General features: G+C 40.5%; 1 protein-coding gene and 1 long non-coding RNA gene across 2 annotated transcripts; one reads left to right on the top strand and one right to left on the bottom strand.

Annotated features, from left to right (window-relative positions):
* Window positions 1-2653: 2653 nt before the first annotated feature.
* Window positions 2654-3208, bottom strand: LOC108079217 (uncharacterized). The gene is made up of 2 exons (XR_001770858.3): window positions 2890-3208; window positions 2654-2827 (listed from the first exon to the last, which is right to left on the bottom strand). It is a non-coding gene; the product is annotated as an uncharacterized lncRNA (long non-coding RNA).
* A 2123-nt stretch (window positions 3209-5331) lies between these two features.
* sog (short gastrulation) lies at window positions 5332-27481 on the top strand. Its single transcript, XM_017173491.3, has 6 exons — window positions 5332-6421; window positions 17033-17142; window positions 18651-18783; window positions 23628-23687; window positions 23982-26347; window positions 26535-27481. Exons 1-6 carry the CDS (start codon window positions 6073-6075, stop codon window positions 26757-26759), a joined length of 3243 nt encoding a protein of 1080 aa, XP_017028980.1. The 5' UTR covers window positions 5332-6072; the 3' UTR covers window positions 26760-27481.
* The last annotated feature ends 479 nt before the right edge of the window (window positions 27482-27960 follow it).

The following is a 27960-nucleotide window of genomic DNA, read 5'->3' as shown; positions in this document are numbered from 1 at the left end:
ATACTTGGTGCTCAACTAGACCAAGTAGCTGGCTCAAATGATTGGACCTTCTGGCTTCGGTGACCATCAAATCAATTGCATGTGACTGCAAGTAAGACAATACTTTTTAGCCGCTACACTGAGGAAATAATTGGGACGAAAATAAAATAAAAAAGTTGCTCACAACTAAAATTTCAACAACAGATTTTAAAATATAACAACAACAAAGCTTATCAGAAATATAAAGTACCATAAGTTTACCATCAACAACAAAATGCTTATCACTGAATACAAACTTAATTTATTTACCTAAAGTATTTTTTTTATTCCAATTTATACAAATTACAATCACATTCCAACAAAGATGTATCTCCAATACGATAAAGTAAAATATAAATAAATTATAGATTGCCAGTAAAGTTATTTCAGAAGCAAGTTCAGTTAATAGGAATTAATATCTTATTGCTTCAAATATATGTATATTTCTTAACTTTAGCTAGCATTTTCTCCCAGTGTCTTTTTGCGGGCTGTTATGCAGTCAACAGCCGTCAAATGGCTGCTTCTGTTTCATTTGATGTCTTTCTGTGTGCGTTTGCCATTCGCCATTTGCCATTTAAATGAATGCGAGCAATTTTGTCGGTGATGTGTTGTTGTGATTTGCCTTGATTGGCATCTAATTTATGATTGACAGTTACAAACGTCGGAGCCATCGAGCCGAGCTCAGCCGATGCGCTCCCGAGCTCAGCCGAGCCGAGTCGAGTCGAGTCGAGCCTACCGCAAGAGATTGAAAGTACCCGTACAAACTATAGGATAGACCTTACTGTCGGATATCGGCTTTGCTCACACGGCTGTCAATCAAGCTATTAAATAATTTACAAACACATTCGAATCAAATTTATGAACTAACGTCTTGATTTACGTAGTCTTCGCTGGCTGAATGCGGTTTGAAGCATTGACACCTTGACGGGCATTGTCAAAGAGTTTCACACTCACACACTGGCTACTGTTCTATCGGATTACGCGGCGTATGCGCAATGCGGCCCAGTCCTAAGCGAAACGGAACGAAACGAATCGAAACGAAACGAAATGATCGAGTATCGAAAGGCAACAACAACAACAACAACAACAATTGCAGTTTATCAGTCAGTCATTCGGTTAGTCAGTCAGTTAGTCAAGTCAGTTGGCCAGTCAGTCAGTCAGCCAGCCAGCCCCCACATAGCACAAAAGTTGTCTGCCCGATATAGGCCACACACTGTGGGCCTGTAAACAAAACACGGCTACTCGAATGGAGCACCGACATAGCCGTGTTGGGCTCCAACTGATAAGCGAACTATATCTATATACATATATGTATATATACTGACTGTGCACCAGTGACGCGGCACAGAGGTGCTGTAATATTTACCCGCCTCTTGCCAGTGACCCTCGTTTCGGGACAGCAAGAGATTCAACAACAACAGATTCAACAACAACAGATTCAACAACAACAGATTCAACAACAACAGATTCAACAACAACAGATTCAACAATGCACCAACAACAAGCTAATCAGGGATAAAAAGTATTAAATAAATGACTTTACCAATGCCCAACAATTATCCAATATCTAACAGATATCTCTGTGATCCAAGAAATAATACATACTCTTTTCGACAACAGATTCAACAATGCATCAACAAAAAGCTTATCAGGAAGAAAAAGTACCAAATAAATGCCTTTAACAATACTCAACAATTATCCAATTATGTATCTCTGTGATCCCAGAAATAATACTCTTTTTATAGTGCATATATTTCCACTGTCTGATAAGTTGACCTTCCGATTTTCGTATTCGTTCAAAGTACAATTGAACCGGGAAAAAAAATGAAAATGAAAATGCCTTGCGCACTTTCCCCCAAAGGCTCTCGTCGAGCTTTCCACTGACATACAAATCATATTTTTCGCTTCTCCCCATCCCATATGTTGTTGTTGGTGTTTTTCTTTTCGGGATTGTTCGAATATGATGTGTATATATGGATATATGGACATAAATATGCTGTGTGTGTCATGTTGCCGCTATGTTGGCGACGTCGACGCTGGCAGCGCTCGCTAAAACTACATAAATCAAAGGAAAAGCATTTTTCTGTTTTCTGATCGTCTAGCAGAATTTTGCTTTTGGTTTTTTTTTTTTTTTGCTTCATTTATATTTTCCCCCGTGTATCTTTGTTTTTGTTCTTGGCGATTGTTGATTGCTGTCGTTGGTGTTGTTGTTGCAATGGCATTTTGTACGCATGTTTCAGACATTTAACATTTTCTTCTTTTTTTTATATAGACAAGAGACAGATATCGTTCATATACAGACACACACAAATGTATAGATATATAGGTATTTTTTTGTTTTTATTTGTTTGCGGCGGGGCCGTGAGGCCAAAACATTTATAGGAATATTTCAAATTGCAGACGACGACGTCGCCGCTCTGCCAGCAGCGCATTAAATGAGTCTGACAAAAGGAAAAGCGACAAAAAAGCCAAACATAAATAAATAAATCCGAAGGGGAGCCAAGTTGGTAGTAACGAGGCCGCCATACCCTGCAAAATGCTACCAAAAAAGTGTGATAATTATTGGAGAAATGAGAGAGAGCTTATCGCTACGGAATTCTCTCCTCAAGGATTATCAATTCTGCTAGGGCATATATATATATATTATTATTGTTTTATATAGTTCTTGAACTTGAATACGAATTAATCCTTAAATGCAATGCCTTAATCAAGGGCAGCCTTAGCTTACGCCAGGAAAAGCACATTAAATTGTTGCCATTCACAGTTTTCCTTTGATGTCAGCACTTCCCCAGGCTGTGGCAAGACATCACTAAGTAAAATAAAATACATATATATATTTAAACGATTAAATATAGAACGGAACCCGTTTACCTGCAGTTGCAATGACAATTTCATATTTCATAGATGCAGCATTTTCCAAAAACAAAATAATGAAAACCCTGGCAATATGTATGGACTACGAAAATGAATGGAAAATGCGGCTAAAAGCCAAGGCTTGTTTTCCTTCTCTTTTCTATACAGTTTTTTGATGTTGCTGGCAGCAGCAGCAGCTATTTTCGTGCATATTATTTCATACGCCTTACATTCTTCGTGTTTTGAGGCTTTTAATAAACTGAAAAACTATTTTAATTTGTTTTATTTTTATTTCAAATGTGACAGAAATGATTGTTAACGATATGGCGACATGTTATTGTCTATGGCGCTATGATAATGAAAATCAAATTCAATATCAAACTCAAAATCAAAATCCAGAATCAAAAAAGAATGAGAAAATGAAAGCGAAACGGCTGAAAGCTATAACGAAAGCGAAGGCAAACTAATTAATTAACCGAAACCGCAAATATTTGGTCGCATATTGGTCACATATACCCCATTATACACTCCCCCGAATATATCTGAATATATCTGAATAGCCGAATATTCGAATATTCGAATTCTTCGGTTTGTCATATTTTTCCGCGCATTATTTATTAGCAATACTTAATATACAGTCGTCGGGGACAGAACTCTGCTTTTTTAATTGCGATCACACGTGCCGCAGACGGGGGACCCAGCGCCAAAGAACATTTATAATATTTACGCGATGATATATGGAATGTTTCGGCCATAAAGGGACTTCTCCACTTCTCGGGCAAATAAAGTTGTTTGCTTTTCGGTGAAAATTACCCCAATTCCACCCACTGATTAATCCGTGAATTTGTTTTCGACATTCTCGGACCAACGACTCTCCCGGGAGCAGGCTCATTTTTTCGAGGAATTTCACTATCGTTAATTGAGTAAATTTAATGACTTTTCAGGGGACGAATATCGTATGTTTTGATCACATGTTGTGTTGATATTTTAAACTTGGTTTTTAAAGGAATTTTTGAGACTGCATTGTAGCTATTTTTGGGATGTTTTTATCAGGAATTATGGGACTTTCGAGATTTTTAAAAGATAATGAAAGGTCAATAAAAGGAAATATTAAGCAAAGGAAAGGAAATATTGTAGCATTTGAATTAAATTATATTTTATTCCAAAATGCTTGGCAAAATATTCCAAATACGGTATATTATTAAATAATTTAATCTAAAGAACAAAATGTACATAAGAAGATATACATTTATTAAAAGTAAATGCAATTATTTAATCCCTTTCAACTCTATTTATTTGAATGTCATATCATTAGGACATTAATAAAATAATATTTAAATAAATAATGAACACATTTAAAAACATATAACAAATGTTTAACATATTAAAATGAATATTTTACATTTTATTTTGAAAATATTTAAACAAATAGTTGTACAAGAAACACATTAAAGGTAGCAAAGAAATACAAACAAAAATCCTTGCATTTTGTAAGGAATCCGTATTTAATATCCCTGAATTTCCACAAGATTTTCCCTCGACCACTGGCCTAGGTCCTGCGGCATTTTCTCTGTTCTCCTTTTTTTTCCTTCATTTCCATTTGCAATCCTTTTTACGAGCGAGCCTCGCGATTGGCCAAAAAGGGGGCGTGTGTGCAAGAGCGTAAGGGCAAGAGAGTCGGCAAAGGACGTGGCCAAGGCAGCGCTGCTCACGCCCACGCAGCGACGTTGGCAGCGGAATTTGCACAACCGACAGAGAGAGAGAGAGAGAGAGCGAGTCAGAGCGAGAACGGGCTAGTGATAGTGTGGGCGAGGGTGATGCGGCAACATGTTGCACAAAGCCATAGGCCTGGCAACATGTTGACTGCGCCACCATCAGGTTGCGCAGGCGCAGCGACGTCGGCAGCAGCAGCGCTCATTCAACTTTTCGTTCGTCATCGCCAAAGCATCTCTATCTCTTCGACACGCGACTCACACACACACACAAACAAACACACGCACACCTGCTGCCGTTGTTGCGAAAAAAAAGTGCAAACAATAGCGAGCCGAAGAAAATTGCAAGCGAGCCGAAGCCCCAGAGAGCAGAGCGATCGCAGCCGAAGAGCGCTTCGGCTCAGAAAGTTACTAGGTAGCGAGAGAGAGTGAGGAAGAGAGCTAGCGAGAGAGAGAGGGAGAGCATTCGCAGCAGCGCAACTCAATTTAAAAAGTATTGCAATTTAAATTTTATTTTATTCGTCATTATTTAAATTTAAAAATAAAATTTATTTGTTAATTTTGATTAGTTTTTATTTTACTCATAACTCTTTTTTTGCGATCCCTGCAAAAGCAGCCTCACTGCTTCGATTAAATATTTTATACTTAAAATTAAAAAAATAATAATAACAAGCAAAATATTATTTTCTAAAAATCGGCTTTTTTCTTAGCTATTTCCCCTTGGAATTTGGCTTTTTTTAGCTATTTTGTTTGGGTAATCTAGCTTTTTTGCTCCGAAATAAATGACATCACTGAGCAGCGGCAGCAGCAGCAGCAGAGCAGCAGCGCAGCAGCGCCTCCGTTCGCAGCTATATACACGGCGGCCCGCACCGCCAAGTATCTAGTAGATAAAAAGCCGCCGATCCGCCGACAACCTCGACGCACCGTCGCACCGCTCTCGAAAACAAACAAAACGCAAACGCACACAAAATAAAAATAAAAATAAATGTAAATGGCATAAGAATAAGAAGGAAATAAGAATCGAATCGCCGTATATATCTCTCTCGATCCGCTGCTATAGTGCCGCGGCCTGAACTGAACAATCGAGCAAAGCTAAAGCCACGGCTAAAGCTGAAATTTATGCAAACAAAATCGAATAGAAATAGCGAAAGCAGGCAGCGAATAGAATATAAATCCAATAAATCGGCGCGCGAAACCCGCGAGTGTTATCTAATCTGCAAGAGAAGTACCAGAATCGGAATCGGAATATATATATATATATATACATATATATATAATACATATGATATATAATACATAATATAGCTATATACTAAACAGAGCGCGAGTGTGTGTGCCGGCCGACCTTTGTTTTGTATTTTTTGTCGTTACTGTTACTCTGTGTGCAAACGTGCTCTATATATAATATATATCCCAGCGATCTGAAGCCAGATCGGGATCAATAACAACATCAGCGCTACTTGGAAAACTCAACAAAAAAATAATAATAATGGCCATCAAGCAGAGGAAGCAATCGGAGTGGGCCACGGCGACCGGCACAGTGCCGCTCCTGGATATGGACAGGAGCAGTGCCTGCTGCAGTTCCTCCTCCACCTCCACCTCCTCCTCATTCACCTCCACCTACTCCTGCCCCACCCCCGCCTCAGCCACCCTCGAAGATATCCACAGCAGATCCCGCAGAGCCATCTCCGCCGAGAAGCTAACCTGCCATCTGCGTCACCTGCTCCTCGCCGGACTGCTCCTATGTTTGGCTTTGGCGGGCGGGGCGGAGGGGCGGCGGCATGCGCCGCTCATGTTCGAGGAGTCCGACACGGGCAGGCGCTCCAACCGACCAGCAGGTGAGTCCAGTAACCATTATACTATATATATATATATCTTAGTATATACGTTCCCGTATCGTGTGTCGTTCTCCACGAGCCATTTGCCGTTTTCCACCTTGCCATTTTCCACTTGCCCAAACAAACACCAACGGTCGCAAATATATAAGTCAGTTAGTAATCATTTCCAGGGGTTTTTTTTCTCCATAAAGGTGATTTTACTATATTTTTAAGATCTGTTTTCCAAATAAAATTACGGGAAAGCCAAGGAAAAAGATCAAAAAAGTATAAAACCCCGTTAACATGTTAAATATTTTGAGGAAGACTTTGACTTTAAAAGTCTTTAATAGGTTTTTAAATATATATTTTTTTTATTTATTTTAAAATGCCTTTCAAATGATTTTAAAATATTATCAATCATTCATTTATTTTGTATTCAATTTTCGTTTTCTTTGCCTAATTTAATTTTGACTTCACTTCCTAAATATTTCCCATTTAAATTGGTTTAATATATTTTCCTCTGAAATCAAACAAATATAAATATAATATTCAAAATATTATTCCAATTCTTGGCAACTACTTATTTATTATCAGTCAGTTTTTTCGTGGAAGCTTCATTTAATCTCAAATAATCATTACAACATTTTCAAAGAACCAAAGCTCTGGAGCTGATAATAAGCGGTGCCGATTTTAAGTTGTATATATTTTATTACCACAAAATATTGGTAGAGGTTTTAGTGTATTGCTTAGAGGGTTTTCCTGTGCCTCTGCCTCAGCGTGTTGCATAAGATGCCGCATATTGCGCATACGCCGTGTCGGCACATCGGGGAAATCCCCTCGAGCGAGTACAGGTAGCAGATAGCCACCACCATCAGGTATCAGGCACAGGTCGAGGCGGGACCTGCTCGCACCCCTAATCCCGAGCATCTCGGGGATATTCCCAACACGGCAAGAGGGCACCTTTTTTACTAATCCGGAAAGCGGGAATTCCCTTCCGCTTGCTGCTTGCCTGCTTTTGCGCAGACGCGTCGGCGTCGTAAGCCGCTTACCAGATACAAATATATAGATACAGATACTAATGCAGTTATAGATACAAATTTAGATACAAATATAGATACATCTCCACCTAGATGGAGAGCAATTGCAATTTGTTGCAGCTCACACGCTTGATTAGCTGCATTTCCTGTTCCCTTATGGTCCATACTCACTCACATATACACACCTATATAGGCCGCATATATCATGCTCTATTATGTTACCCAGCTTGCCGCAGTTTCCACTTTTCCATTTGCCATTTTCCATCTTCCATTTTTTTTTTTTTTTCAATTAAAAACAGATTGCGGTTTAACGTTGCAGCAGCAGCAAAAGCAGCAGCAGCGACTTTGAAACGTTTCTCGTCTTACATTCAACGCCGTTTGGCTCTGTTTAGCCCAGTTGATGCCCTGTAGATACCCCAGGGGCTACCCTCGGGGATTTAGACTTGAATCGGGATCGGAAGCGGAACATATAGCCTATATACTAAAGCCATAGATTAGCCCAGGAGCTTAGGCTATACTCTACACTGAGACAAAGTCAAGTTAACTCGGGAAGTAAGAGATCACTTTGGGCCTAAGCCAAATCGTGGGTCATTTTCATAATGTTCAAGCAATTTCCCGGCCCGGTGAAAACTGGCCTTCATTTAACCGCTCCTTAAACGTTGTTTCGTGGAGTTTATAGTAGGGCCTGTAATTGGGTTCGTGTAGATGGCACACTTTGACGCCCACTCTTTGGGCCCAGTGTGCTGCATCCTACAGATACAACAGAGATACTACAAGATACTATATGGCACCCACTTCCAGCCGAAAGATCTCTCTGTTTATACAAAGTCTTGGCATAATTTAGTCGTTATATGGCTGCGAGACACACTTATCCAGCGTGTATATATTTTGTATTTTTTTCTTGTATTTTTTTTAATGAATGAAAAGCCAACGCAAACCCAAAAGCAACAACAACTACCGAAACAGTTCTTTTTTGGACGGCTTTAGCTTGTCTCTTTTTTTTCCTTTTTGTATTTTTTTTATTTTTTTTTTTTTTGTGGCTAATCAAACGTCAAAGACCACGCAGACAGGCCCAGCAAACTAGCAGCCAATTCGTTTTGTTCATTTCGCATTTAATTTAACTGATTAACAAGCTGACCGAGCGACCAAGAGACCTCCTCCTGCTCCCCAGCCCCAGCCTCGTCCCACGGTGCCGCCGCCATTCGTCAGCATAATTCATTTATTCAACTGTCTGCCGCCCAGTTAGGTGTTAAAAAGTTGTTAACTTATTTTTAATGAATGCGTGTAAAAACACCGCACACACACACAGACAAAAACAAAAACTTAACAACAACAAAAAATCAAAGAAAAAACAGCCAAGAAAAAGGAGAAAAAAAATAAGGCAACTCCGAAAAAGATCAAGATGTGCCTACGTAGAGCAGCCACAACAAGCCGCCGGCAACGGCAAAAAAATCGTTCCGTTCATTTCGTTTCGTTTTGGAATCTCTCTCTCTCTCCGTCTCTCTCTTGGCAAACATATCATGATCAGCGAAGAAGATGAGGAAAATGCAGAGCCAAAAAGTCGAAGTTTTAGATACCCTAAAGCCGGATTTAAGTATATTCTTAAAATACAAATTTAGTTCCAAGAGAAACAAAGGCTTTTTTAACTTTTAAATATATGTTGGAGAACCTTGCATGTTTCTAAAATATATATTTTACAGTCTAAGCCTAGTTTTTGAAAAACATTTTTAAAAAACCGTGGGTTTAGATACCCTTTAATAATATTTAACTTAACTCTTCATATTAGAAATTTCTTTCAAAAGAATCTTTTAAAACTATATATTTTAAACAAACTAAACGTAGTTTTAGACAAGTCTGAGATACTCTCCGCCAGTGTATTTCCCCAGAAACACGTTAAGGCCCCCGTTTTTGGGGGGCAACAGAGGTGGGGCAGAGCCAAGGGGCGGGGCTCAGACATTTGTTTGGGGCCGTCTGCGACAGCCACCCGAAATGAGCCACCGCCGCCGCCGTCGTCGTCGTTGTCGTTGTCAGTTGCATGTCAGCCACTCGAACGGGGAACGAGCTGGCCAGGAAGAGGATGGATGGGGGCCAGAGCTGTGGAGCTGTGGAGGAGCTGCCAGGAGGAGGGCACAGTGCCAGTGCCAGTGCCAGTGCCAGTGCCATGCGAAATGCAACCAATTTGTTGCATTTGCCACACAGACGCAAGAGGCCGAGGAGGAGGCGTTGCGTTGCGTTGCGGTTGCGCAGCGTGTGGGCAGAGGAAGCACTTAATGCCCACAAGGTGTCAAATTGCAGCAAACTCCGCTTCGCCCACCCCGAAAAAAAATTGAGAGGGGAAAACAGCACACACATCAAACACCGGATCATGCCGTGTGTGTGTGTGTCTGGCGTAAATTAATTTGGCCAAGAGCGTAGGCCAAGTAGATACGCTGCGAGGCGATACGATCTCATTGAGTCGATTCCGTAGGCTCTGCGCCGTTTCCGTTCCAATGAATGGAGATGGCGATGGCGATGGCGATGGCTAAGGCTATTGGGATGTGGATGTGGATGGGGGATAGAGTTTGAATTGCCACAGAGAGAGACGGGGGGCATCCGTTGAGAGTTGACAGCTAATAACAGATTTCTGCTTCTGCCGCCTCGCGGAAGACTCCTTCGTTTTTATGGGCGCCATCCATCTCAGCATCTCTAGCTTGATCTCCATCTCTAGCTTCATCTTTCTAGCTCCTTCTCCATCTCCATCTCTAGCTCCATCTTCATATCTTTCCCCATCTCTTCTCGGTGGCATTTGCCTTGCCTTTCATTAGCACATGCCGCATTCTTGCCATGCATTAATTATCAAGACGCAATCAGTGGCCACAGTGTGGTGTTGCCCACTTTTTCACCAAGGAAAACCCAAAAGAACACCCTCTCGAACCTGGAAAGCTTCTAAGGAAATATAAAGTAAACTAAAAAGGAATTTTCCTAGTTTCCAGACCCATTTTGACTTTGCTTGTCGCCTGTATAAAGCCATAAAAATGAGCAAAACTTCAAGAAATTTCTAGCTTACCAAAAATTAATGAATATTTTTAATTTATTGAAATTAAAATATAACCAAAATATTTCTTAGATCTAAAGAGGCCTCCTAATGAGCTTGCGCTCGGCTGAACATATTTAATTTTGTATAAAAATTCGCTGGCAATTTTTGTGTGTCGTTATTTGCAATTGGGCATGCAATTGCATAGCTCGACAATTAAATTTACCCTTTAATAGTCGCACATTCGTATATATACTATATATTTTCTTCGTGCTAAAAACGCCCACCAAAATGAGAAGAAACCCCAAAAATCGCCGCAAATCGCGTGTCGCGTGACGCGCTTTACCGGCTGCTGTTGTTGTTGTTGTTTTTGCTGCCCATTCATTGCAGTCCCAAAAATACAAAAACGAAAACAAAATACATCCTCAGCATATTTGTGCAACTTATCAGCGCATTTAAAATTAGCCATGCAACAAAAAAAAATAAAATACACCCAAAACCCACCAGCGTATTTTGTGGCTTCTATTATTGTAGTAATTTATATATATATATATACAAATACATGTATAAATTTATATATTTGTATTTTTATTTGTAGTTTTTGTTGATTTTTTTAGTATTTATTGTTGTTTTTGGTCTCAACATCTGTGTCGCAGTCGCGTGATTTGGTTTGTAAATGGGAAAGGAAGGCGACGGCTACGTTTTTGGGTGAAATAATTCAAGGAGGTGGATAGGAGGGCGGGGATTGAAAAATGCAAAAACTAAAACCAACAAAATACAAATAATCATTGAAAATTAATGTGTTCATCATTGTTGTTGTTCCAAAATTGCAAGAAAAACAACAACAAAATTAATTAAAACCAAATAAAAACTTGGAATTTATATTTAGTAAAATGCAAAACAGAAATATAAAGCTATATATACACATAAATGATCCATAGATCGTTTGTAAGGATTTATGACTGCATTTTACAATCTTTTCAAATTGAAATTATTAGGCATCACTGAATATTAGTAAATATCTCCTTAATATCCTTAAAATATTTATGCAAACGCACTGTACTAAACAATATTGATAGCAAAAGAGATTTTGCCAAAGATTTGTCTTTTACATAAGCAAAAAAAAAAAAGGAAAGAAACAGTGCTTTCTTTTTTTTAGCAATTTTTCTTGGCTTCAACCCCCTGAGAGAAAGGCAAGAACAAACGAAAAAGAATTCATTGAAAAAAAAAAATAGAGAAAATCTACAGGAACGAGCCCCTCTTTTTTTGCGGCTTTTTCACTTTTGAACTTTATTTTTACCTTAAGTTGGGGGTGCTTTCACAGGACGGAATGTATTTGCTATTTGTCCAACGGCTTGGCTGCTTTTTTATTGTTGTTGTTGTTATTTGTGTTTGCTTTGTTGCCACCGCCGTCCAATAATGTTTGCTCGGAGCTCCACCGCTCCTCCTCCTCTCTCAGCTGTCATAAATTATCAACGGAAAAGCGACCACAAGCGATGATGACAAGGCAAACCCCTCATGCCGCCTACAGCCCCGCCTCCTTTTCCAAGCACCCAAATACACAGGGAAAAAAAATTAAAGAAATACTAGGAAAGGATAATATTGAACTAAGATTACATTTGGCTCTTGAAAATAGTAACCTTATAGCTTAAAAGTCCATCAAAATGATCTGATAAATACCCCGATTTCCATAATATTCATAATGAATTTTATATACCATTGTTTTCCGTGCACTTTTCTCCTCGACGCACTTAATCAACCATTAGAAATCTTCATTAGAACTGGCGTGTCCCCAAAATAAAGAAAAAAAATGTAAAGAAATTAAAGAAAAGTGGGGGAAAAACCTACAGGGGAAATTCAGTTGAAGTAAAAGCCTGACCGAGAGGCATTTTGACTTTGTTTGCTTTGCACTTAAATAATTTAATTGCTTATAAAACAAACAAGTCGCAGTGGTGAACCATTTGAACAAATATTTCATTTAAAATTTTTGTTGTTTGCCGCCGCGGCATTAACTTTATTCATTTCGATCGAACGATCGATCGATCGATTGATTGATTGACTGTTTGATGGACTGATTGACAGCTCGACACTCGTAGCTGTCAAAATTCTTTGGAGGTAACATGGTTATCTCAAACCAAGAAAATCATAATTTTCTTGAATTTTCCCCCTCATTTTTATCATCACTTTTCCTTTCGCCTCGTTAAGTCTCACGTTTTGATGCCGATTCTTGGCTCATCCTTTCGTCTCATTGGATTTTATGATGGCCAGCGTTGAGCTTTAACATTTGCGCTAATTATTTTGCCACAATTAATTAAGGCGCAAAATAAAAATAACATTAAACAAGAGCATCGACGGCGGCAAAAAAAAGAAACAAGCGACGAAATGAGCAAATAAATAAATGTATAGAAAGGCGTATATATACATATAATATATATGTATATATGTATATCAGATAGATGTATAGATAAATGAAAACAGCTTCAGCGGCCTGGCCTGGTCTATATATTTCGCACAGCTATATGCAACCGATCTGCGCTGATCTTTTAACTCAATTAAAAGCGCGTACGAGCGCCAAAATTTTCAAAGGCACTTTTCGCTCTGTCCCTGTATATATATATATATATATATATATATGTATATATATATATAATATATATATATGTCTATGCTTTGTATCTATATGTCTACAAAAGATACAACAACACAGCACACAAAAAATAGCCGACAATTCGACGCCGCCACTGCTGGTTCTGCGTCATGTGAGTCAGCGTCGTCTGATGCTGGCAGCGGAAAATCTTTTGGTCCATTTTCCTGATGACACATGTATCTATGTATATATGCCTGGCCCCCCATTTGCTCCTTGGTCCTGTTACTGCCTGACTGTAATTAGCACATTGTAGCCAACAGGGAACATAGTTTGTTGTCTTTATGGCGGCACAGGTCACAAAAGTGTCAGTTAAAACAAAATACATTTAAGACTTTAAGGCAATTAACAATGTTTAGTTTTTAGAACAAAATACTACGGATGATCAGGGATCAATTAAGCAGGTTGTGTGATTTTTTTCACTAGATAATCGAAGGGTATTACAAAGTCCTCAGAAATTATCCGGCTTGAAGGACTAAAGATGTATTGAAATATAAGCTAGGCATTTGTTTCATTTTAAATATATATTTTTTCCAGTTGTTAAATATATATTTTTTTATTTGTTTAATTAAAAACAAACACAAAGTAAAGGCAAACAAATTATATAGTTTATTAAATTCCTTTTAAATCTAAGATTTCCTTCAAAACACTCTTCGTTTTTGGCCACTTTTGTAGCCTGTCAACTTGGCCAATGGGGTTGCAACGTGGATGGATGTGTGTGTGTGTGTGTGTGGTGTGGCTTGGTTTTTCATTATTTTTAACATTTGTTTGCTAATGATTCGTATGCCGCAGACACTTTCGAGCACGGAAAACCACAAAAAACAGTTGTTGCACTTTTCTTTTCCTCGCTCTCTGTGAGTCAATGCACTGCAACAAAATATATACATACATAAGTGGGGGAAAATTCGAGACGGCACTATGCACTGACTTTGCCTCCTCACATATGCTATTATTGCAAATATTTCGAATATTTTTCAAATATTTTTCAAATATTTTGCACATTTCACTGACTACCGGACAGCCTCTGTTTTCATTCGGGCTTGTCCATCAATTCCAAATCGAATCCCAATTGCAAAAATACAAAAATAATAAAAATAACAAAATCCATTGCACACACATTGAAAAACCGAACCAAAATTGGCCGCACTTTGTATTTTTTCGCGGTCATACATCAAATGTCTAGACAAATTGTGGCAAACACAATAATAATAATAACAGCTGAGGTTCAAAACAGGAAGTGGAGTGTCAGGAGAGCGAGATAGCGTCCAAGATGTATTTATATATGTAATTATATATATGAAGAATCGTTTGTGGGTGTTTTTTTTGCACCATTACTTTATAATTTCCCCAATTTCTTTTGGTATTTTTACTATTTTTTTCACCAAAGCCCTTGGAGATACTTCCATTATCAAAAAATACCTTGAATTTGTGACCTTAACAATTAAATATAAAAATGGTACAAATATATTAACAAATTATATTATATATTATTATAATATTATTTGATTATAAATCCATAAGAAAGTCTTCTAACTAATTTCCCATGATTGCCTTTAAAATATTAACTTAAAATTAAAAATAAAACACCTTAAAATGTATTTAAGCTTGGCATTAAATGAAATTAAATTGAAATTTCCATTTAATTCATTTGATTGTTATGCGAGACACTTTCTGTGAAATGTGTGACACGCCGTGGAAGATCAAGACTTGCAATATGATTAATGATCCCAGCAGCCTCCTCCTCTATGGGGGCTGAGGATTATCGCTCTATATAGCTTATATCTGCTCCGATCCGATCTCTCTTCTAGCAGCATGTTATGTGTGTGTTTGTTGTGCGAGTATTTAAATTGTTTCGCACGCAAATAAAGCTGGCGCCAATGACGAGCAGCAGCAGCAACAACAAATTGATAAACGTCGCGCGTCGTTAGCGCCACTTATCACGTATACGCCATGGCGCCGTCAACAGGTCCGGCGGATTCAGTGGATTCAGTGGATACGTTTTTGTGGATTCTCTTGAGATTCGCTTGGTTTGGGTTTCGCCAGTAACTTTGCTCTCGATCGCCGTAAATTTTGAGGCCATCACGTGTATTTAGCTAATTACTCGTAGTTTATAGCCTCTGCCTCGAGTCTCTATTTCTTTTTATATTATTTTCCTTCTTTTTTTTATACCGAAAACAAATGTGATTATCAGGGCAGCATGATATGGCTTGGCCAAGATATGGGAATTGTGAATGATGTGTGCGATAACCGCGGGGGAGCCACATACAGAACGGCAACAGGTGTCAACTGGGGCGGGTTTAGAGATACACGCAGCGAAAAGTCAAGTAAATAACTTGAATAAAAATGAATTTTTATTTTATAATAATTATTCAGAATTTGGAATTGTTATATATATTTATTACAATTGTTTTTGCCTTTTAAAAGGTTTGTAAAACAACTTAAAGTTGTTCAACCTTTTTCCTGCGTTTTCCTCGCGTTTTCTTGGCTGCGTTCTTGACGCGTTTCCCTGGCGTTTTCGGCGCGTGTTGGCCGCGTTTCCGCTCGCCGCTCGTCGCCTTTTTGTTTAATTTAATTAAATATCATTGCCAGACGACAACAACTACGAGAAGCTACCAATTTTGGGCCTTTGCCTGCCTGATTTGATTTGTTTTTATCGTTTTCTCTGCTAGCTGCCAGTTGCTAGTTGCCAGCTTTTGTTGTCGGCATTTTGTATCTTTTTTGTTTCGTTTACATTTTTTATGAGTGGCGCCAAAAGTTTTAGCATAATTTTGCCGAGAGACACATGTGTGTGTGTGTGTGTGTGTGTGTTTGTTTGTCGGTATTTTTAAATATATTAATAATTTAACGCGTCGAATTGGCCGATTTGCATACGATTTTGTGGCATTTTGTGCAAAGTTTTAATAGAGTCGAAGTCGAAAACCAAATCGATATCAAAATTGAAAACCCAAAAAAAAAAAAACACTAACACAAAAAGCTGCTAATGAAATTTCATCTCTAATCTAAATTGGATGCTGCAGATCTATGTTTTTTTCCCCCGATTATTCCCACAATTTGACACTTGTTGGCGCCCCATTGAGAGGCTGCTTCTGCTTAGATACACTGAAAACAAACTACTTGATTTATCATAAAACGTTGCTTGATTTTTATAGATTTTTTTTCAATACCAAATTTATCTTTTTTCCGGTGTACCGACTTGCATTTGTAATTGAAAACGCTGCCGGAAGCGACTCAACGCCTCTCAGCGAATGTGGCGCCAGGTTTTTTCTTCTTTCTCTATGTCTCTCTATATATATATTTTTTTTTTATTTTTCTACCGATACCGATTCCGATTCTGATTCGAATTCTGATTGCATGGCGTTCGCCCACCCGAAATCGAGGCGAAACCCAATGCGAAAAAAACGTGAAAATGACAGACTGCTTGCATTTTCCAGCTGGGAGCCTCTCTTTTTTTTCGATTGAAGTTAATTAGTCGCTGATCGATTGGCTTTGGTACGGGTTTGGGTCTGGGTTTGGGTTTTGGGATCTCGCCTGTGGGCGTCTCAGTCGCTTATGGCTTTTCATTATTATTATTAACCTCGCTCTGGCTCATCGCCGCTGATATATAGGCATCGCTATAGCTATATACATATATACACCTCCATATATATATATACATGTATATATGGGCAATTGCATTGCTGACTGGCGCCAGCAACCTGAACAAAAAATTTAACGGGAAAAAGGAAAAATAAAATGGCAAAAATTGGAAATCAACATTCGAGAGTTCACACAGATCTTAAATGGGAATTGAAAAAGCCCAAGGGAATGGGAGTGGGACTTTGGCTTTAATCTATTTTATTTTTAATTTAATTTAATTTTTAATTTTGATTTAATTTTTAATTTTAATTTTATTAATTTATTTATATTTATTATTTTTTGTATATTTTCCTTACTTTTAGTCACCGAATGTCAATTTGGCAAGGTTCTGCGTGAATTGGGCTCGACCTGGTATGCGGATTTGGGTCCACCCTTTGGCGTTATGTACTGCATTAAGTGCGAATGCGTGGCGGTAAGTCAACTATATCTATTTTACTATATTTTTAATTTAAATATAAATTTTAATTATAATTTTAAGCTTAAGACTACCAAAAAATCTACCTGAAAACTTACAAAAAAAAAAAAACTCCCTTTATAAAAACCCCCGCCGATTGGCAAGTTTGAAAGATACACCTCAGATGCAAAATAGCCAACAAATTCCAACTGATGGGCGGCGTCGGGCAGACACCAAGCAAAAATTGACTAATGACCGTCGACACTGGGTACACGAGGAAAAACCAAATAGAAAATGCTGAAAAATGCTAAAAGACGTCGGCAAATGAAAATGATTGTGTTTTCAGTTTGGACGCGCTTAATTTATGGCATTTCCACGCATGATTAATATCGATTTGAAAGCTTTATGCTCCCCTATGCGATATATTGCGAATCAGAGCCAAATATTCTCTAGCCTTGCCCAGACTTTGGCTGAAATTGAAAAACAAAATCGTGGCGGTTCGATCGAATTACGCAAAAAAAAAAAACAAAAACAAAAAGGAAAATACATACAAACATGTTGCAGTGCCAAGAAACAGGGGGCGTGGCGAGGGCAAGACCATTTTCCCACCGAAAGCGACACATAAAAATGTCACACACTCGTCGTTGACGGTGTCCTCGGCGAGTTAAAAAACATAGCACCCCACATACATATGTATATATGTATATACATAGGGAATCCAAATCCAACTCTGAATTCGAGCCCAGCGGACAAGAACGTTCGTTTATGATATTGAAAACGATAGTTTTGCTGGTTTCAAGCGGACAAAACGTTCGATTCAGGCTCATAAACGATAATAAAGTGGCAGAAAATGCTATAGTTTTTTGGATCCGAATAAGATCCATCCGCAATGTCTGCTGGGAATCGGTATCGGTATCGACTGTTTGGGGATATCGGAAAATTGCTTGACAAAAATTAATTGCTTGCCTTGTTGTTGCTAGTCTGCGCTGGACCAGACGCATCCCTCACTTTCTATATAGATATTACTCGGGTATACTCGCATTTTGCTTTAATTTTTAATGTGCATTGCATAAAAGTCAGCTTTGAAATTAATTAAGTATAATTTATGTCGCCTGCAAGCGTCGCAAATGAGCACATCATAAAATTATTTAAAACATGTTGCTGCTGTTGAACTTTAAGCACAGTGGCGGCGGCGGCGGCGGCGGCAACCAGCGCGCTGGCGACCAATAAAAATTAATAATAAAAAAACGCTGAGAGAAACATCAAAAAGACAAACAGTAGAGTGGCGGCACAAAAAGAAAATATAAATAAAAATAATTATAAAAAAGATAATACAGAGGGCATTCTATATTTATATAAAGCCCAATATTGGGCCAGTTTCGGTTGCTAACAAGGCGCATAAATCAGGGAAACTGTCTTGCTTATTATTAATTTAATTAATTAATTTGTATTTATATACCAAGTTCTGTTTATTATTTTCGGTTGTTTATTATACTATATATTTTGTTATGTTTATTATTTTTTAGATACCCAAGAAGCGCCGCATCGTTGCACGCGTCCAGTGTCGCAATATCAAGAACGAGTGTCCGCCAGCGAAATGCGATGATCCCATCTCCCTGCCTGGAAAATGCTGCAAGACCTGTCCCGGCGATCGGAACGGTAAGTCCACTTTATATAGTAAAACTACATATAAATATGAGCCAACAAATGCTTCAAAAACAAACGAATATTTAAGCCATTTTTTAAACTTGAAAGGAAAAGTATCTTATAGATACTTGAAGTTTATCCCCTGATTTCACAGATTTCATCTCCCACTCTCCTCACCCTCTTGTATATTTTCGTAAATTCCTATTTATTTTCGAATCAGCACCCATAATTTCCGCCTAATGTTTCAATATTTTGACGCCGCCAATGGTTTGGCTAATATAAATCGGGATTAGGCACCAATATCGCCTAGCTATATCTTGTCTTGTGAATAATTAAGCGTAACAGCGATGCCAGCTGCACGATCTATATAATACCAACCCCCCCAGATAGTATATATTCCACGGACTTGGCCGAAACGCGTAAATTGTTTATGAAAAATTACTTGGCCCGAAATGAAGGTCAGCGCTACGCAATTTATATTTCGTTTTTATGTCTCAGAGTCTGATGATTCCTACAATATACATATATATATATATATTCCCTGGTCCACTACTTCGGATAATGGTGTGTTTCGGCGACTTTTGCATTTATTTATTGTGCCTTGCTCTCTCTCTCTCTCTCTCTCCCTCTCCCTCTCTCTGTTGTATTTTTTGCCTCGTGTTTTACGTGTGTTTTTGTTTTATTTTCAATCTATTTTATATCGCCCAAACGGCGCCTGAAGTTGTTTCTGTTTCTCGGTTTCTGAGGGCAATATTATCGGAACAGGCAGAGAGTATTTCAAGTATGCGCCCAAGCACTTTGCCGGGGTCCCCATTGGGGGCGCACGTGCCGGCTAATAGACCAATTACCAAAGAATCAGCTATATATATGAATAATATATAATATTATAATATATAATCTGGGGATTTTTGGATAATTTTCTGCCAGGGAGAGAGAGAAAGAGATTTCTCTGTGACATTTTTCACATAATCAGACCAAGTGCTGCCTGGATTCCAGTCTCGCGTTGCATGTGTTGCTGTGTGGCAAACTGGAAACTGGTTGCAAACGGGAATGGGCAGCAGCGGCTTTAAGGGGTTAAAGGGGTACATGGCTGCAGCACATCATTAGTTTCCGTTTTGCGGCAATTTTTCATTTTGCTTATGCAAAGAGCCGTTGACCCGCGGACCTTACTTCCAACCCAAAAAAAAAAATACAAAAAAAAAACAATTTCACTTTTCCCCTCTCCGAAAATTTCCTTCTCTTTTTTATATATAAATATTTTTTTATTTTTTTGGTTGCTTGTTTTTTTTTTTTTGCACAAAACTCCCAACTCGTTTGCCATAAATAGTTAGAAGGCACGGGCGCGGCTTTTCCAGCGAGACTCTGAGACTCTTTGGCTCTCACGCAGTCAGCCGCCATCTCGGCCATCTCAGCTAGCCATCCCAGCTAGCCATCTCAGCCGGGCCGAGGCTATTGTACAAATATTTCGCAGCAACAAAGCCAAACGGCAACAGGCAACACAGGCCATAGCCTGGCAACGATCGCTTCCAAAGTTATTTTTTGCCTAACTTGGTTTTTTGCCTCATAGTCCGCATATTATGGCTGCACTGGCAGACAATTTTGATACTAAATATCACATTCCTAAGACACTTGAAGTTTTTAGTTATAAACTATAAAAAAAGCATTTAAAGTTGCTGGGTTTCTTAGAGAACTTTTGAATCTTTTAAAATGTATAGTTCCTTTTTTGAAAATTAAAATGTAGGGGAACATTTTTGATCTGAAATTCTTCGAAAAATATTACAAAATTAGAAAATAGATAAGGTTTTAATTTCTTTGAAATTTCCTTGCTTAAAATTCATAAACATTTTATATATAAAATAGCCTTTGGTTGGTAAAAACATTTTTATTTTTAAATATATATTATAAATTTAAAATATATACATTTATATTTTATATATATTTTTAATAGATTTTATTATATAGATGTGAAATTTAATTTTAATTTAATTTTTTTTTATAATTTAAATTAAAAGTTTTTGCAACTGAATATTAATTTCCTCTTTAAACTCACATTTCTTAAAATATTCTCTGGTAGTTAAAGGATATATAAAATAAGTTAATATATATAAAAACATAACTCCTCTCCCTGTTGTCTGTCTATGCCCAGTCTCCACTGTGTTTTCAAGCCCAGGTCCTGGGCAAGTTGTCAGGCTGCCCCGATGCTCTCGCCGCTCGAAGCTCGAAGCCCATGACATGGCCATACATATAATCAACATCAACAATTGCCTCTGCCTTCGTTAAATGTCCATTTTGGGATCTCGCATCTTTTGGCTGCTGCTCCTCCAGCCTCCAGCTTCCAGCGATCGATTCCGATCGATGCTACCCCCTTCTCCCGACAACACCGGACTCTTCCCGCCCGCGTTTGCCATTAATTTATGCGCGGGCATTACTTTTTTGTTCGTTCATTTTTATAATGACATAACTCGAGCATTTTAACGCTTATTAAATTATCTCATTTGCCGCCACAAACGGCGGGCGGTCCCTATTTTACCAAAACGGGCTCAGGGCCCATATCCCCTCAGGTAGACAATAAAACGTAATGTTTTAGAGAGAGAAAGAGAGAGAGCGTCGAACCAAGAGTTGACAATTCAACTTGATGACATCTTTTGGTCAAGAGTCCATCCCTTTTTCGATACCTTACCTTACCTTAGCCCTACCCTTTCCCTTGCCCGTTTCGGATTCCAATCTCAATCTGGATCTCGATTCCCAGCAGCAACTTTGTGGTGGCCACAAAAGGATTGCATGGGATCGGTATCGGGATTGGTATCGGGGCCAAATTCATTTTTATGGCCAGGCGTGAGCTGCGCCATCGAACAATAAAATCTTCGACTTTATCTTTATCTATATCGTTATCTTTATCGGTTCTGGATCGGCAGCGGCAACGGAACTGTCTATTATGTTCCCACTCTCCAGTTTTTATTTCTCTTCACTCTGTGTGTGTGTGTTTTTTTTTCTCAACCTTAAGTGGAGATTGTGGCCCGCGATAAGGCTGAGAAATAGAGCTAACAAGGCGTCCGGTCTTTGGCCAAATCGAATCGTAGATTAAACAGGGGGCAGAGGAAGAGGGAGTACCTGAAGCCCCCAAAGACCCCTTGGACTCCTTCTAGTCTTCAGGCTTCTTATTAACCCGAATTGGCAACCTCTCCCAAAAGCTCCTTAATCTCTCTCATCTATTGGCTAGAGAGAGAGTAGCTATCATAATTGTAGGGTCATTATAGTGGCCCGATCGGGTTGGTTCAGGTAGGATCACGGCTAATAAAGTGGTGATCATGGTTGATTATGGTTGCTAAGTTCGATTTTTAATAGTCACAGGTTTCAGGGAAAAGCATTTAACTCCGATATGAAGCCAAGATCTGATCTTAAGACTAATCTATTGATACTCCCTTTCCTGATCTCTGCTGATCTGTTTCAATCTGTTGTGTTCTTTTTTTTCTCTCTTCGTTTGTATATTTTTTTCTGATTTTTTTTGTTAATGAGCTGCCGCCGAGATTCTTTTTGGGGCCGACCCCACATACCAAAGCGTTGACTCAATGCCAAGGTGTCGTTTGTCTTTCGGTCTTTCTGGCTTTCTGGCTTTGTCGGCTTCGGGTTTCCCCCTCCTCCTTAGCATTTCCCTCTCCATAGCCGGTGTCCAGCCGTTACCCATTCCTCGTGCGGCAACGTGTCGTCGTCTTTGTGCTCACCAAAACTCATTTATCTTGGCTTACAGCAGAGCTACAAAAAAAAACCCTAAAAAAAAAAGAAGAACGAAAATTTCATTCATCTGCAAATGCGATTCAAGGGCAGCCAACGAGGCCCAGAGAAGACACCAATAAGCCCCAAGAATGTAGAGTCCACAAATTGAAAAGCAAGGAAGAATGAGGCTCAGGCTGAAGCCGAAGCTGAAGCTGAAAGTGAGGCTCAGGGCTCAGAGACTGAGAATGAGGCAAAGGTAAAGCCAGAACTGGCTGGCCAAGTGGCTCGTATTAAGATCAGGCGATAAGATCGGACAGCAGAAGCCACAGAGGCAGTCCAGACCCAAGACCTGGACCTGGACCTCAGCCAGAGTCTGAGCCTGAACCTGGAGCCGCGTCTTGGGCTCTCAATAAAATGCTATACAAGGTGTCAGATTTGTCGCCCTTCATTATGCGATACCCCGCTCTTTTCCTTTTTTTTTTGTAGTATTTTTACGTTTATTTTTATTTCTGCGGCTTAGGAGTTTTTTTCGAGAAGAGAAGGATAGCCATAGCATAAAATAATCGAAATGCCATCGACAGAGACGACAGAGAGGGAGCAGCAGCAGCAGACAGAGAAGAATCTGTGAAGGGTCTCTGAAGACTGGGCTTTAATCAGCTTTTGTCGGTCTTCTAAGAGGAGGCTGCCCATGGTAATGGTGATTTATGTTTGCTCTCCCAGCCCGGGTGTCAATCAGCGGGACAGCGGAAATGTGTCCACCTACTTTCACGCCAAAGGTTCGTGTCATGTGGATTCCGGGAACTCCTCCTAAGCAGCACTTCCCCTAGCTGATTCTCCTCTACCTGCGCCCTCAATTTATGCACGATTAATGAATGCCACCTGGGCTCTGGGTACGGGTCCAGAGACTCCTACCTGGCTAGGCCTGCCATTCATGATCTTCATGATCCCCTGGCATCCGCCCTTCCGCCCGCCATTCACCTTCTCATTCAATCGAATAGCTCAATGGGTGAGGGAACACACCGGCTGCTTTGAAGCGTTTGTTGCGTTTGTTGGCAATATCTAAATTCCATTTAAGGTCGAACGAAGGCTTATCGCCCAGCATCTCACCCTTGTATTCTCTTTTTCCCTTTGATATCTTGCAGATACGGATGTTGCCTTGGATGTGCCAGTGCCCAACGAGGAGGAAGAGCGCAACATGAAACGTAAGTACAAAGCCCCTACTACTAAATACCAGGAAACCCCTAAAAACAAACCCTCGAGATACTCCCAAAGATACATATAATTAAGATATTGTATCTAGAAAATATTAAAAAATTAATTAAAAGTTAATTCCTTGATTGGAACTGTCTTGAGAGACAAGATTTTAATTTTCAATCTTGATTAGACTATGCAGATTTGCAAGTATCTACTAGATACAAGTATCTCCTAGATATCCCCTTACAACACATGAACCATTTAACACATGAACCTAACCCATCTATTAACCCTTTTTACAGATTACGCTGCGCTACTCACGGGCCGCACTTCCTACTTCCTCAAGGGCGAGGAAATGAAGTCCATGTACACCACCTACAATCCACAGAATGTGGTGGCCACCGCTCGCTTTTTGTTCCACAAGAAAAACCTTTACTACTCCTTCTACACCTCGTCGCGCATCGGTCGCCCTCGGGCCATCCAGTTCGTGGACGATGCCGGCGTTATCCTGGAAGAACATCAGCTAGAGACCACCCTGGCGGGCACCTTAAGTGTCTATCAAAATGCCACTGGTAAGATTTGCGGCGTCTGGCGGCGAGTGCCAAGGGATTACAAGCGCATCCTTCGCGACGATCGCCTCCATGTGGTCCTCCTGTGGGGCAACAAGCATCAGGCAGAATTGGCCCTCGCCGGCAAGGTGGCCAAGTATACGGCATTGCAGACAGAGCTCTTTAGTTCGCTGCTGGAACCACCACAGACCATCAATGGCAGGGCTGATCCCCAGCTGGCGGGAGCCGGTGGCACGGCCATTGTGTCCACTAGCAGTGGAGCAGCCTCCTCCATGCACTTGACCCTGGTCTTTAATGGTGTCTTTGGGGCCGAGGAGTTCGCCGATGCCGCTCTGAGTGTTAGGATCGAGCTGCCGGAACGCAAGGAGCTGGTCTTTGATGAGATTCCCAGGGTGCGCAAACCCTCCGCCGAAATCAATGTCCTGGAGCTATCGTCGCCCATTTCCATACAGAATCTGCGGCTCATGTCGAGGGGCAAACTCCTGCTGACCGTTGAGTCTAAGAAGTATCCTCAGCTCCGCATCCAGGGCCATATTGTGACTCGGGCGAGCTGCGAGATCTTCCAGACTCTGTTGGCTCCCCACAGCGATTCGGCGACCAAGAGCAGCGGCCTGGCCTGGGTCTATCTGAACACGGACGGCTCTTTGGCCTACAACATCGAGACGGAGCATGTGAACACCCGGGACAGGCCGAACATCAGCCTGATCGAGGAGCAGGGCAAACGAAAGGCCAAGCTGGAGGACCTCACCCCAAGCTTCAACTTTAACCAGGCTATCGGCAGTGTGGAGAAGCTTGGACCGAAGGTTCTAGAGTCCCTCTATGCCGGCGAACTTGGCGTTAATGTGGCCACCGAACATGAGACCAGTCTGATCCGCGGTCGCCTTGTGCCCCGTCCGGTGGCCGATGCCCGTGACTCCGCCGAACCCATTCTCTTGAAGCGGCAGGAGCACTCAGACTCGAACCAACAGAATCCACATGCCGTCGGCATGGCTTGGATGTCCATTGATAACGAATGCAACCTACACTATGAGGTAACCCTCAACGGTGTGGCCGCCCAGGATCTGCAACTGTATCTGGAGGAGAAGCCCATCGAGGCCATTGGGGCGCCGGTGACGCGAAAATTGCTGGAGGAATTCAATGGCAACTATCTGGAGGGCTTCTTCCTCAGCATGCCCTCGGCGGAACTGATTAAGTTGGAGATTAGCGTCTGCTATCTGGAGGTCCACTCGAAGCACACCAAGCAGCTCCTGCTCCGTGGCAAGCTGAAGAGCACCAAGGTGCCCAATCACTGCTTCCCCGTTTACACGGACAACAATGTCCCAGTGCCGGGGGATCACAATGACAACCATATGGTGACCGGGGAGACCAAGTGTTTCCACTCAGGACGTTTCTACAACGAATCGGAGCAGTGGAGGAGTGCCCAGGACCAGTGCCAGATGTGCGCCTGCCTCCGCGGCCAGTCCAGCTGCGAGGTAATCAAGTGTCCGGCCCTCAAATGCAAATCCGCAACGGAGCAGCTCCTCCAGCGTGAGGGTGAGTGCTGTCCCAGCTGTGTGCCCAAAAGGGAGGTGACTGCTATTGGCTCCGGATCTTCCTCGGCCTCTTCCTCCTCTGTCATCGTTGGCGATAGTTCGCCGGCCACCAATGCCACGGATCTGCTGCAGCAACGACGGGGTTGCCGGCTGGGCGAACAGTTCCATCCCGCTGGCGCCAGCTGGCATCCCTTCCTGCCACCGAATGGCTTTGATACCTGCACCACCTGCAGTTGTGATCCTTTGACCCTGGAGATTCGCTGTCCGCGTCTCGTATGTCCGCCACTGCAGTGCAGCGAAAAGCTGGCATATCGGCCCGACAAGAAGGCCTGCTGCAAGGTCTGTCCCGAGGGCAAGCAGAGCAGCTCCGGCGGCCACAAGACGACTCCGAACAATCCGAATGTGCTGCAGGATCAGGCCATGCAGCGATCGCCCAGCCACACGGCCGAGGAGGTCCTGGCCAACGGCGGCTGCAAGGTGGTCAACAAGGTGTACGAGAACGGCCAGGAGTGGCACCCGATCCTCATGTCCCACGGCGAGCAGAAGTGCATCAAGTGCCGCTGCAAGGTGAGTGTCAAGATTCAATATTTAATACGCCTTCTTTATATCACTTGATCGATTAATTTCCCTTGGAGATCCGTCTCTAATCTCTCCATCGGATTAATCGATTCAATTCTTTTTACAAATTTCGATAAATGATCCTTTTTTTTATATATTAACTAATGAAAATTTTCCGTTCTTCTTATTTTCAAAGGACTCCAAGGTAAACTGTGACCGCAAGCGCTGCTCCCGCTCCACATGCCAGCAGCAACAGCAGCAGACGAGGGTCTCCAGCAAGCGGCGATTGTTTGAGAAACCGGACGCAGCTGCTCCGGCGCTGGACGAGTGCTGCTCGACGCAATGCCGGCGCTCCCGGCGTCACCACAAGCGTCAGCCTCACCATCAGCAGCAGCGCTCCGCCGGCGCCAGCAGCAGCTGAGCAGCTCGAAAGGATCGGGATCCTGGGAGCTGGGATCCAAAGCCACCCATAGAACGTCATTGTTGTCCGTCACATGGCTAGGGGCAGCAATGGAAACTTGTATTATATATATGAAGGCAGAAATGGGAATCCAGAGAAATAGAGAGAGCGAGATAGAGAGCAAAGAGGGAGATATCAAGAGAGGGAGAAAGAGAGAGAGAGAGAGAGAGAGTAGTGATCCTGAGAAAGGAGCTTAAAACCAGTGCAGTTTGCTTTAAATTCTCCAGCGTAGAATTTTTCTATTGAAAGCATTTTCTGAATTTCTTTTCCCGTAACTACCCCCCACCCACCACAAAACGAACATTAAAATTAAATTTTAATTTATTTAAAAAAAATACAAAAAATTAAAAAAAAAAACAACAAAACCAAAAAAAATCACACACACACAAAAGAATTCGAAATTAAAACTGTACTGAGTTTTAAAAAAACACAAAACATTTGACTTATTGAAAATACTTAAAGGAAGGCAGGATATAGAAAACATAAAGAAAAACAAAAACTAAAAAAAAAAAACACGAAATTTCAATTCATTTAAATTCAAATTTAAATTGCAATTTGAAAGCAAAGAAAGCGAGAAAAGCAGAAAAGCAGTTAGCAATTAGCAGATAGCAATTAGAGATGAGAGCTAATCGATAATCGGCTATCGCGTGGGAATATTATCTTAAATCTAATTATTCTGATTATACATACAGACATATATACAATATTTTTTTATATATACATATATATACACGCATATATATCTATATAATTTATGAGAAACAAAACACAGTGGGAAACGCATTTGGCGCACGGTTGCATGTCTCTGTGCCTATCGACATTTGTATCGATAGACAGCCCAAAACGTTTCAACTGATTGACTGAATGGAAAAATAAATGTAGTTTTAAACAAAATACTTATGTTTTCTTCGCGAAAGAAAAAAAGCGGAAAGCAAATGAAGGAAATTGAAAACGCAGCTTTTCAATGTGAAATTATTTTTTACTAATTGTTACTCACACACATTACACATACACACACACATACGCACACACATTATAAGATTGTTTATATTTTATAAATTAACAAAAAAATGAAATACATTTTACGAACCATTTTCAATAATTATTGTACAAAATTTGTTAGAGAAAACTATTTCAAAAAATGCCATGTACACATATTTAT

The sequence above is a fragment of the Drosophila kikkawai genome, chromosome X (assembly GCF_030179895.1).
Source record: "Drosophila kikkawai strain 14028-0561.14 chromosome X, DkikHiC1v2, whole genome shotgun sequence".
NCBI classification, from domain to species: domain Eukaryota; kingdom Metazoa; phylum Arthropoda; class Insecta; order Diptera; family Drosophilidae; genus Drosophila; species Drosophila kikkawai.
The sequence above is the reverse complement of the archived record's forward strand: the minus strand, read 5'-3'. Positions and strand labels throughout refer to the sequence as shown.